This window comes from Loxodonta africana, chromosome 10 (genome assembly GCF_030014295.1).
Source record: "Loxodonta africana isolate mLoxAfr1 chromosome 10, mLoxAfr1.hap2, whole genome shotgun sequence".
NCBI lineage: Eukaryota > Metazoa > Chordata > Mammalia > Proboscidea > Elephantidae > Loxodonta > Loxodonta africana.
The window spans coordinates 23,967,680-23,980,810 of NC_087351.1; the positions used below are offsets into that span (position 1 = coordinate 23,967,680).

Genomic DNA, 13,131 nt, shown 5'->3' on the forward strand with positions numbered 1-13,131 from the left:
TGCAAACTATACTTTTTTTTTTTTCTAGTGCACATGGAACATTCTCCAGAATAGATCACATTTTAGGTCATAAAACAAACCTTTGCAGAATCTAAAACATCGAATTATTACAAAGCATCTTCTCAGACCACAAGGCCATAAAAGTGGAAATCTTTTTCTTTTCCCAGAAAAATCAGGGAAAAGAAATCAAATACCTGGAAACTGAACAACACCCTGCTCTAAGAAGACTGGGTTATAGAAGACATTAAGGAGGGAATAAAGAAATTCATAGAATGCAACGAGAATGAAAACACTTCCTATCAAAACCTCTGGGACACAGCAAAAGCAGTGCTCAGAGGTCAATTTATATTGATAAATGTACACATACATAAAGACGAAAGAGCCAAAATCAGAGAACTGTCCCTACAACTTGAACAAATAGAAAATGAGCAACAAAAGAATCCATCAGGCACCAGAAGAAAACAAACAATAAAATTAGAGCTGAACTAAATGAATTAGAGAACAGAAAAACAATTGGAAGAATTAACAAAGTCAAAAGCTGGTTCTCTGAAAAAATTAAGAAAATTGATAAACCATTGGCTAGACTGACTAAAGAAATACAGGAAAGGAAACAAATAACCCAAATAAGTAATAAGATAGTCCATATCACAACAGACCCAACTGAAATTAAAAGAATCATATCAGATTATTACAAAAAATTGTACTCTAACAAGTTTGCAAACCTAGAAGAAATGGATGAATTCCTAGAAAAACACTATCTACCTAAACTAACACAATCAGAAGTAGAACAACTAAATAGACCCATAACAAAAAAAGAGATTGAAACGGTAATCAAAAAACTCCCGACAAAAAAAAGCCCTGGTCCGGATGGCTTCACTGCAGAGTTCTACCAAACTTTCAGAGAAGAGTTAACACCACTACTACTAAAGGTATTTCAAAGCATAGAAAATGACGGAATACTACCTAACTCATTCTATGAAGCCACCATTTCCCTGATACCAAAACCAGGTAAAGACACCACAAAAAAAGAAAATTACAGACCTATATCCCTCATGAACATAGATGCAAAAATCCTCAACAAAATTCTAGCCAATAGAATTCAACAACATATCAAAAAAAATAATTCACCACTACCAAGTGGGATTTATACCAGGTACGCAAGGTTGGTTTAATGGACTTTAAATAAGAAAAGAAGTTTATGGTGGTGAATAAAAGTCCTAGAGAACAATAGATTCACAGTGTTCTCTTAGAACAATCTCAGTTTACCCAGAGCAAAACAATGGCTCAGACATCACTTTTTTAATCATCCTTCAGTGGCAGTCAGATGCCTTCCTCTAGCCTTGTGTATTCTTGTCTTTGAAACTCTGAAGACACAACCCATACACATTTCAATATCTTCTGGCATTTGGTCCTTTTTTTTTGCTTCCTTTTTTTTAAAGTCCCTCCTTTTCCTGTTTCCTGGTCCAATTCCTCACACTTCAAAAAATTCAGTATCATCATGTTATGCTATGATGTCTCCGAGTCAGGCTCATTACACTTAGACAGTACCAGGTGTTCCCATTTATTTCTTTTTTTCTACTATCAAAACTCCCAGTTTCTTATATACTGACATTTGAATTAGCTGCTGCTCCTAGAAAGTGGTGCTGGGCAATCCTGGGGATAAGGTGACATAGAAGGCTCAGACTTTGCCGCGAAGAAGCTCATAGATGAATGCAGGGTTTCTCAACCTTGTCATTACTGACATATAAAAAAAACAAACCAAACCCATTGTGGTGGAGTCTATTCAGACTCATAGCGACTGTACAGGGCAGAGTAGAACTGCCCCATAGAGTTTCCAAGGAGTGCCTGGTGAATTCAAACTGCTGACCTTTTGGTTAGCAGTGGTAGCACTTAACCACTATACCACCAGGTTTTCCATTGACAAATCAAAACCCAAAACCAAACCCAGTGCCGTCGAGTGGATTCTGACTCATAGCGACCCTATAGGACAGAACTGCCCCATAGAGTTTCCAAGAAGCGCCTGGCAGATACAAACTGCCGACCTCTTTGTTAGCAGCCATAGCACTTAACCACTATGCCACCAGGGTTTCCCCATTGACAAATAGGGTGGGGCAAATCTCAGTTGTCTCTGTGAGTCAGAATCCATTCTGCAGCAATGTGGGGTCTGGGAAGGGTTCTTTTTTGGTTTATTCTTAGTTGCAAGGAGCCCTGGTGGTGCAATGGTTAGGTGCTTGGCTGCAAACCAAAAGATCCGTTGTTTGAGCTCGCTGGCTGTTCTACAGGAGAAAAATGTGGCACTCTGTTTTCATAAAGATTATCAAAAAAAAAAAAAAAAACCCAAAAAACCGTTGCCCACCAGTCGATTCTGACTCATAGTGACCCTATAGGATAGAGTAGAATTGCCCTGTGTGGTTTCCAAGGAGCAGCTGGTGAATTTGAACTGCTAACCTTTTGATTAGCTGCCGAACTCTTAACCGCTATGCCACCAGGGCAGCCTTGAAAACCCTCTCCGGCAGTTCTACTCTGCCCTTTAGGACCCCTATGAGTCGGAATTCAACTTGAAGGCAATGACAGTGGGTAATTCTTTGTTGTATGGTGCTGTCGTGTGCAGTATAAGACGTTTAGAAGCACCCCTGGCTTATACCTACTAGATGCCGATGGCACACCCAGTTGAGACTACCAAAAATGTTCCTAGATATTGCCAGTTGTCTCCTGGGAGATAAAACACCTTCAGTTGAGAACCATTGGTTTAAAGATAGAGACTTAAAAAGACACAATTTCTCTGCATTGTGTTGAGTAGTACGATAAAGGTGTGTACATTGGAGGCCTGGTTGTCAAAAGAAGGATGGATTCTGACTCTGCCCCTACTTCTGGTCATTACTATTCTACTTCTGCAAAATAGGTCTTAGTTCAATACAGAGAGAAGATCATACATTTAAGGAAATTATTCATCATAACTCATGGTTGACTTGTTTTGCACTATGGTGACTTTTGTATTTCCAAGTGATAAATCCTTATCCAGGTAAATTATTCAGCCAAATAGCTAAGTAGAGTTTATTGCTGATTTCCCTACAATATAGTTTCTGTTGAAGTAACTTTCAGATGATATTTAATAGAAATGCTCTTTTTAAAATAAGTAGTCATTTAATATTAAATGACTGAAACTGAGACAGAGAATAGAACAGGATGGGAAAGAAATGGAATTCTTAATTAGTAAATTAGATTTTTCTTTCCTGTTTGCCTAAATTTCATTTTTTTAATTTTATTCTTTACATTTATTTATTTACTTTATATACGTATTGTTTTTTGACATTGGTTGCAACCACCACAATATGACAGCAGTTCCCGCAATTTCTGATTTTAAAACAAAATATTTAATTGAAGTTATGATTACTTCTATATTATTAATTATTTAAGTACAGACATTTAATGGTTTATTATATTACACAAAAGTTGGCAGTAGTTAAAATAAAACATGTTCCATTAAATCTGAGAACGAGATGTATGTTCTGATTTCCTCAGGCAGCAGGTAATAATAATAGGTCCCTTATTGTTATATCCATGGCACTGGGTTTTCTGGGTTATTGTTGTATGGAGCCCTAGAGGTGTGGTGGTTGACAGCTTGGCTGCTAACCAAAAGGTCGGCAGTTCAAACCCACCAGCCGCTCCTTGGAAATCTTATGGGGCAGTTCTACTCTGTCCTATAGGGTCGCTCTAAGTTGAAATTGACTTGATGGCAATAGGTTTGTTTTTTTTGGTTTATTGTTAAATTTTCTTTCCTTATGTCATTTCATTTGTTGGCCTGACTGTGCTATTTTCTCTTAAATTCTAGATTGAAGCATATCTACCTTTAGAGTTTGGAGATTGTTTATGGAGTGTCTTGACTCTTTACGTATTTTTAATTCTTGCATTCAAGGAATTATTTGGATATTGCTTCAAATGCTTCCCTTCCCCCTCATTTTGTCGGTAAACTTTGAAAGTAGGAGTGCTTTACCTGTCGGCCATAGGTGGAAATGGGAGGAACGTGTGGTTTCTTTTTTGGTGAGGTTTCCGATCATAAGTAGGTGAAATTTCACTATATATCATACATCCATAATCGAAATGATTCCTACAACCTGTATTTCTCCCACCCTGACCTAAGTCACCATTGTATTTTTTTTTTTTTGGATCATTGCAGTAGCTTCTAACCAATCTCCCTGATTTTGTCCTTGAGATTTGAAGTATATTCATAAGGCCGCAGCCCAAGTGATCCTTTAACAAGGTAAGGCAGGTTTGTCACTCTTCTGTTCAAAACTCAGTTGCTTCTTATCTTGTTTAGTAATAACCAAAGCCTTTATAACAGCCTACAAAGCTCTACATAATCTGTGTCCCTACCGTCTCTCCAACCTCATCTGCCATACTCAGGGTCATCTTCTCTTCATAGTTTTTTGAACATGCCCAGTAAGCTCCCACCTCAGGCTTTTGCTCTTGTCATTCTCTCTGCCTGGAATGCTCTTCCCCCAAATACCTTCATGGCTTGCTCATTCACCTTCTTTAGATTCCTGCTGTCAATTTATCAACAAGAACTTCCCTGTCAATCCTATTTAAAGCATTCTAAATACTTCCCTATTTCCTTTCCTTGCTTAATTTTTCTCCATGGTCAAATTTTGTGACATACTATATATTGTCTTTATTTATTTATTTTCTAATTGTATACCTCTGCCAAAATGTAAATTCACGAAGACAGGGATTTTTGTCTATTTTATTCTTGGCCATGTTTCCAGTACTAAGACTAGTTTCTGGCACATAGTAGGTGCTCAATAAATATTTGTTAACTGGAATAAATTATAAGTAGGAACTACTTCAATACAATTATTCATTCATTCAGCAATCATTATACAATCATCTAATATTTTCGAGACACTCTATGGGCAAACTATAGGGATAAAAATTTAAGGGCATAATGATTTATCATCATATGGGGAAAGACATGTGACCAACTCTGAGTAAAATAAATGAATGTGGATGTATAGGTGAATTGTGAGGAAGGCTTGATAGATGAGAAACCATTTGAACTGGATTTTTATAAATGAGAAGTATAGAAATAGAGAAATATAATTTCTGGCTGATGTTCCATAAGCAGACAAATCATTTTGTTGTAAAAATAGTTTTCTTTGTCTGTCTACTATATGTGATTGGTTATTACTCCTTCAGGGAAAGGATGGTTAACAATACAGCAATGTAATATCAATTGCCATTTGTCTGTGGCTTTCTGTCAAGCTCACCATGGGTACCAGTCCATTAGACCTCATGTTAGCAAGGCTACATGGCAACTCATTTACTGTCTTGTACAGTATTAATGGCCAAAAGAATGTTATTTTATTTTTGTGAAATGCTCAGGGATATTTGACTTTCATAATTTAGATACTTTTTATAGAAGGTATTAATGTAATACTATTAATTAGAATTTTCTCATCTTCTTCATTTAAGTAAGATGAGCGTGAACCTATCAAAAAAAACCGATGAAGGCAACTGACCACTCAGTAGTGTCTAAGTTTGTGCTCCTGGGACTCTCTAATTCCTGGGAGATCCAACTGCTTCTTTTTGCTTTTCTTCTCTTTGCTATGTGCCCAGCATGATGGGAAACCACCTCATAGTGGTCACTGTGACCTCTGACTCTTATTTACCTTCCCCCCACCCCCGGATTTTCTGCTGGCCAGCCTTTCTGTCATTGACCTGATATTTTGCTCAACTGCAGCATCCAAGATGATTTGTGATCATTTTTGAAAGAGGAAAGTCACCTCCTTTGGGGGCTGTATACCACAGGTCTTCTTTAGCCATGCTGTTGAGGGCTCACAGATAGTACTGCTCGTAGCCATGGCCTTTGATAGATATTGGGTATTTGTAAGGCTCTCCATTACCTGAGTATCCTGAGCCCAGGGATCTGTCTATTTTTTTTTTTTTTAGTCACTTTCTAGATCATTGGCTTCATTCATTCAGTGGTCCAACTAGTTTTTGTGGTGGGTTTGCCTTTTTGTGGCTTTAATGTATTAGACAGTTTTTTATGTGACCTTTCCTGGCACCTCAGACTTTCCTGCACAGATGCCCAAAAGCTAGAGTTTATGGTCACTGTCAATAGTAGGCTCATTTCTGTGGGCTCCTTTGTCTTATTGGTTATTTCCTACATCTTTATTCTGTTCACTGTTTGGGAACATTCTTCACGTGGTTCATCCAAGGCCCTTTCCACTCTATCAGCTCATATCATTGTTGCGGTCTTATTCTTTGGGCCACTGGTGTTTTTCTACATCTGGCCTTCTCTGACATCACACCTGGATAAGTATCTTGCTCTTTTTGATGCAGTTCTCACTCCTTTTCTGAATCCAGCCATTCACACTGAGGAACAAAGAAATGAAAGTGGCAATGAAGAGATTGTACAGTTGTCTTGTGCATTACAGAAAGCTATCACAGATGGATTGACTATGAAGACGTGGAACTATAGATTTTCCCTTATGCTAGTGACAAAAAAGATATTTCAATTTCAGGAAACAGTCAAGACTTAGGTCATATAACATGCTAGAGATCTATCATCTACTAAATTATGGTATCTATTTTACCATTCAATGAGAAATGATGTTATTATTTGACACTCAGTACATCAAAGATTTACAAATCAAATCATATGTTCTTAGTAACACTTTAGGCCTTGCCCAAGGAAAGTGACATGTAATTGAGAAAATAATATTTTATCTTTTTTCTGTATTGGTCGGATCATTCTGTCGGTAGACAAACTATGTATTCACATTATTCTTAATGTGTTTATTACCTAACTATCTTGATTTTACTTTTTTGGTTTCTTATCCTTTTGGCTTCCATTGCCCCAGAATCTGCATATTTTGCCTCTTCATCTGAGTCTTCTGTATGGGAGTCTGGGAAATATACATTCAATTTAATAATTTAAAGCTGGGATGGATTACCAATACCGTTCATCTTAATCCCCTCAAGGTACACATGCTAAAATTCAGGAATCGAGGGATGACTGCAGTTTGCTCAAGGGCACAGAGCTAGATGTCATCAGAGAAAGCCAGACCCTAGAAACCAGGTCTCTGGTTGCCAGGCCTGTGCTCTTTCCTTTCAAATCAATTTTTTGTTCTGAATTTCTGCTCATTTTCTACTATTGCAGGTCTTTATTGTAGGCCTAGTTTTGGCTCTATTTTTTTTTTCTTTTTAATTGTGCTTTAAGTGAAATTTATAGCTCAAGTTAATTTCTCATACAAAAATTTATACACATATTGTTATGTGACAGGAGTTGCAATCTCTAAAACGTGACAGCACACTCTCGCTTTCCACTCTGGGTTTCCCCGTGTCCATCCAACCAGTTTCTGTCCCTTTCTGCCTTCTCATCCTGCCTCTGGACAGGAGCTGCCCATTTGGTCTCATGTATCTGCTTGAACTAAGAAGCATACTCTTCACAAGTAGTATTTTATATTTTATAGTTCTGTCTAATTTTTGAAGAGAGGGCTTCGGGAATGCTTTTAATTCTGGGTTATCAGAGTGTCTGGGGGCCATGGCTTTGAGAGTTCCTCCAGTCTAAGTCAGACCATTAAGTCCAGTCTTTTTACATGAGTTTGAGTTCTGCTCCACACTTTCATCTCGGTCTGTCAGGGACTGTCTTTTGTGTTTCCTGTCAGGGCAGTTATTGGTAGTAGCTGGCACCACCTAGTTCTTCTGGTCTCAGGCTGATGGAGTCTCCAGTTTGTGTGGCCCTTTTTTTTCTTTGGCTAATATTTTCCTTGTGTCTTTGGTGCTCTTCATTCTCCTTTGCTCCAAGTGGGTTGGGACCACTTGGTGCATCTTATATGGCCTCTCACAAGCTTTTAAGACCCCAGACACCACTTAAAGTGGGATGCAGAACATTTTCTTAATAAACTTTGTTACGCCAATTGACTTAGATGTCCTCCGAGACAGTGGTCCCCAGACTCCAGCCTCTGCTACTCTGTCCCTCAAATGGTTTGATTTTGTTCAGGAAACTTCTTAGCCTTTGGTTTAGTCCATTTGTGCTGACTTCCCCTGTATTGTATGTTGCCCTTCCCGTCACCTAAGATAATTCTCATCTACTATCTAGTTAGTGAATTCTGCACTCTCGTAACCATCAAAGAATGTTTTATTCTGTGTTTAAGCCTTTTCTTGAGTTCTTACAATAGTGATCTCATACAGTATTTGTCCTTTTGTGACTGACGAATTTCAGTCAGTGTAGTGCCTTACAGATTCATCCATGTTGTTAGATGTTTCTTGGATTCGTCATTGTTCTTTATTGTTGCTAATATTCCATTGTGTGTATGTACCATAATTTGTTTATCCATTTTTCTGTTGATGGGCATCTAGGTTGTTTCCATCTTTTTGCTATTGTGAACAGTACTGCAATGAACATGGGTGTGCATATATCTATTAGTATGACGGCTCTTATTTCTCTAGGATATATTTCAAGGAGTGAGATTGCTAGATCATATGGAACTTCTATTTCCAGCCTTTTAAGGAAGTGTCAGATTGATTTCCTAAGTGGTTGTACCATCTTACATTCCTACCAGCAGTGTATAAGAGTTTCATGTTCAGTCCCTCCACAACCTCTCTAACATTTATTATCTAGTGTTTTTTGGATTAGCGCTAGCTTTGGTGGGGTGAGATGGTATCTTATTGTAGTTTTGATTTGCATTTTGGTAATGGCTAATGATTGTGAGCATTTCCTCATTTATCTGTTAGCTGCCTGAACGTCTTCTTTGGTGAAGTATCTCTTCATATCCTTTGCCCATTTTTTAATTTGGTTATTTGTCTTTTTCTTGTTGAGGTTTTGCAGTATCTTGTAGATTTTTGAGATTAGACCCTGACTGGATATGTCAGAGCCAAAATTTTTTCCCAGTCTGTAGGTTGTGTTTTTACTCATTTGGTGACGTCTTTAATGAGTGTGTTCGATCTTTAGGAGCTCTTTGTTATCTAATTTCTCTTCTGGTTTTTGTGCATTTTTAGTTGTAGTTTGTATTCTGTTTATACCATGTAGTAGGGCTTCTAGCATTGCCTCTATTTTTTCTTCCATAATCTTTATCATTTTAAATTTTACATTTAGGTCTTTGATCCATTTTACCTTCGTTTATATACAAGGTGCAAGGCAGGGGTCTTATTTCAATTTTTTGCAGATGGATATTTAGTTATGCCAGCACCATTTGTAAAAGAGACGGTCTTTTCCCCATTTCATGGACATTGGCCCTTTGTCAAATATCAGCTGCTCATGGGTAGATTAATTTACATCTGGATTCTCAATTCTGTTCCGTTGGTCTATGTATCTGTTATTGTACTAGTGCCAGGATGTTTTGACTACTGTGGTGGTATAATAGGTTCTAAAATCAGTTAGTGTGAAGCCTCCTACTTTGTTCTTTTTCTTCAGCAATACTTCACTTATTTGGGGCCTCTAGTTTTGACTCTATTTTGAAAACAGCTTTATCTTCTTCTTTTTTTTTTTTTGAAGCATAAAGCATTTGTTTATTATTGCTATAATCAAGGCAAAATCTCTTCAAACAATTAGCCTTGATAAGGGAAGTATAATCAGAACCATTATCCATGACTTTACAATTTGTTCTTCCCTGCTGTTTAGACATAACTGTTTCACACATACCATCTACCACAAGCGCTTTATTACACAGAGGAAGAAAAATGAAATTGAAAGTCACAACACACAGCTTTAGCCACTTCTTTAGTTACCTGATACACTCTCTGAGCCTGTTTCATGTGTGTTAAAAAAACGGGGGGGGGGGGAGGAAGGGAGAAAATAAACCTACCCACATGGAGGAGCAACTGAGATAACACAGGTGATAACTGAGATAACAAATGAAACTGCACTGTAAACTCCGAAAAATTATACAAAATACATTATCAGTAACAACAGTGTTTATAACCCCCTGCAAGGAGGGACAGGAATCGTCGCTCAACATTCATGCTCCTGGCAGCCTGCATGACAGTCTCCAAGAATCAAAACCTGGGGCAGGACAAAGGATATCAATGACCAAGTCTCCAAACTCACTGAAGAACTATCAGGGCTTGACAAGCCACTTAACATGGATTCAAATGTACCCTAGAAACACTTTGTCAGTTTTATTTTACCTTAATATACATTTGTACAGGCAATAATAAAAAGGCTATTACACAACAATTCAGTGAGTTTACCTAGTTTCAAGAATAATGCATGCAGTTACAAATTGAGAGGTAGAAACACTGTATTAAAGACCTAAAAATACAAACATCATACAAATAAATGTTCAAATTAACTGCTGGAATTTCATACAGATAAATAAGGTAAAAATTACATTACTGTGTCAAAGTTAGGTAAAAACCATGTTTGTTTTTTTATCAGTACACTAAAGTTAGATTAATGCCAAAGAACTTTCATGTAATTTGTTAGAGTTCAGGTTACAGTATCTGAAAGGATTAAAATAAAAGGATTAAAACTGGAGAATGGTTTATTCAAGTATTCAAGCAGGTAAGTAAAAGAAACAAAATAATATATAAAGTTGAAACATTTCTGGAAGGATGTTAACCGTCTGCATTCTCCATGACTAGATATTTGGTGAACTGTCAGGATTAACATGAAAAATACCCATAAGGTTGGAGTAAGCTGCCCATTTTCCTAAGAGAATATCAACTTCATTTTTCACTAACTTTATGTAGAAATTCCACATCACTAACAAGCATTTAGGTCACCACTTTGTTTTGGCCCTATTAAAATTCTGGAGAATTCCTCTTGAGTATATGTGTTTTAACACTGCCCAAATAAACCTACCAGCCTTTAGTAAATTTAGAGGTCACAGCCATCAATGCACATTCTGCATGCACCATAAAAAATGCAACCAAAAGCAAACAACCAGCAACTCCAAACATTACAGAGAAAAACCTGTAGTTTTTGATGAATAGGTTAAAAGGAAAAAAAAAAAAAAATGCAAAGATTTACATGAATACAGTTTTTTTTTCCCAACCTTTAAAAGTCCACTAGAGATTATATTTGAATTATGGAAAGGGTGTATGTATACAATCAAGTAAAATATTTTAAGTAAGTCCATTGTGCTGCATTTATTTTTAAATTGCAAAATCCATTACACAGTTATTTTAATAAATTAGTGCAATATGAAATATTTTGGAAGATTAACATGTGGTCACATAAGAGCAAATTGAAGACTTCAAAATTTCTTCCTAGAGCCATTGTTTGCTTCTTCTTAAGCTGTTGCTTGCTGAGCTGTTTTAGGATACGTGCTAAGATTTAGACAAACTTACCCCAGATATCAAACTGCCTGGATGAGATGGAGATTATTTCACTTTTACGCCTCAATAATTTTCTAGTAGTTTGAGACAGGCAAACTAAACAACTTGTCATCATTCTCATCCACATGGAATTCACACATTGCTCTAGTGAAGTGAGTGAAGGGTCACTCACTTTGTTGCATTCTTAATTATCCTTAAGAATAACTGTACTGATTATTCTAGTTCTAAGGTACATTTATTTACCAGGTTCAAACTGAGAGCCAAGTGAACTATTCTTGCTTTGCTTCCACAAAGAAAAAGGGAAGGGGTGACTTCTCCAATAAGGCAGATTTCCTACAAATGTGTAGTTCTGGGATTGTTTTTCCTTTTTGAAACCACTGCGTGTTCTTTGGTAGTCACCAGTTAAGAAACTACAGTTTCCTAGGGATAGGGCAACAGAACCCAAGCTAAACTCCCCAACGTATCACCTCACAATCCCACTGACTGGTCCACGGGGTAAGCCTGCTGCTGCTCACATCGTCACGGTGCTACAGCAGAGTGTTGACAATCTTCTTTCAATACTGGACTTATATTTATGTACATTTTCAATATCTGCAGGGTCCTGTAAAATCTTAGTTAGTCCTTCGAAAAGAAGGGCTGCCTTATGATAGCGATAAACAATATCTTCAGTCTGCTGAAACATCTCATCCAGGGCTGCAGACTGAACCATTTCTACAGCACAATTATAGATGAGTTTCTCTGCAGTTACACTGTTGATTTCATCAGTAAATCTCTGTTTGTCAGAGAAGAAGCGATTCAGCTTTTCTGTAAGTTTCTTGCACATGGCGATGCAAAATTTATATCGTTCATTCAGATCTTTGACAACTTGTTTCACAGCCGTGGGAGGACTCAGCTTCCCGGACTTGATCTGAGCTTTAGCGAGATGCAGAGAAGCTGCTAGCAGCTGTGCTGCTTTCATGTATAATACCAGCTGTTCCACCCGCCCCCAGTCTTTGCTCAGTTGGCTGATCTGGTCCACAACCACACTCTCTTGAATCTGGTACAAGGAGACAGCAGATGTGCACAGCTCTGGGTTTCCTCCCCGCGTGGCTGTCAGATCCAGGACACACTCAGTAAACATCAGCATCATATTCAGATGGCGTAAGGTGTCTGTGTGTTCTCGCTCCATCAGTGTCTCCTCAGGCAGTTCAGGAGCTTCAAAGGTGATGAGCCCCTCTAAGCTGGGGGGTGAAGCACCATAAGGCATGTACCTCAGGCTGGGAGCTGCCTCTGCTCGTGGAGGGGAAGATCCTGAACACACACCAGGTGGGGAGCCCATACACACACGGCCACTCGCGGAGCAGAGGGAGCCTCCAGAGCTGCTGGACCCCACTGAAGTCGTTCTTGTTCGAAGGACCATATGGGTACAAGCGGGGGCTGTGGCACTATGTGGAGGTGACCCCACAGTGAAAAGGACGGCCCTAGAAGTTGCTGCTGCTGCTCCCATAGGAGGTGTCAGTACAACGCCACAGGGTCCTGTAGGAGAGTCTAGTAGGCTACAAGTTCAAATTCAGGGCATGGGCTCCAGCGGAAGGCTTTCTCTCTCCCTGTTGGCTCCGGAGGAAGGTCCCTGTCATCAATCTTCCCCCGGCTGAGGAGCTTCTCAGGCGCAGGGACCCCAGGTCCAAAGGACACACTCTGCTCCCAGTGCTGCTTTCTTGGTGGTATATCTTCTTATTTTTATTCTTTCCTACCATTTAAGCGGTCATTTGAAATTTCACACTACTTTATCATTTCTAAATTATTGTCTACTAGGTATTTCCTTGCTCCAGTCCTACCAAAGCTGAATTTTCTACACATTGCTTTAATATG

At 38.4% G+C, this 13,131-nt stretch overlaps 1 protein-coding gene across 1 annotated transcript; it reads right to left on the reverse strand.

The window, feature by feature from the left end:
* Positions 1-9,474: 9,474 nt before the first annotated feature.
* LOC104847232 (serine/threonine-protein kinase ULK2-like) lies at positions 9,475-12,810 on the reverse strand. The gene is made up of 2 exons (XM_064292225.1): positions 11,748-12,810; positions 9,475-10,003 (listed from the first exon to the last, which is right to left on the reverse strand). Exon 1 carries the CDS (start codon positions 12,764-12,766, stop codon positions 11,792-11,794), a length of 975 nt encoding a protein of 324 aa, XP_064148295.1. The 5' UTR covers positions 12,767-12,810; the 3' UTR covers positions 9,475-10,003; positions 11,748-11,791.
* Between the last annotated feature and the right edge of the window lie 321 nt (positions 12,811-13,131).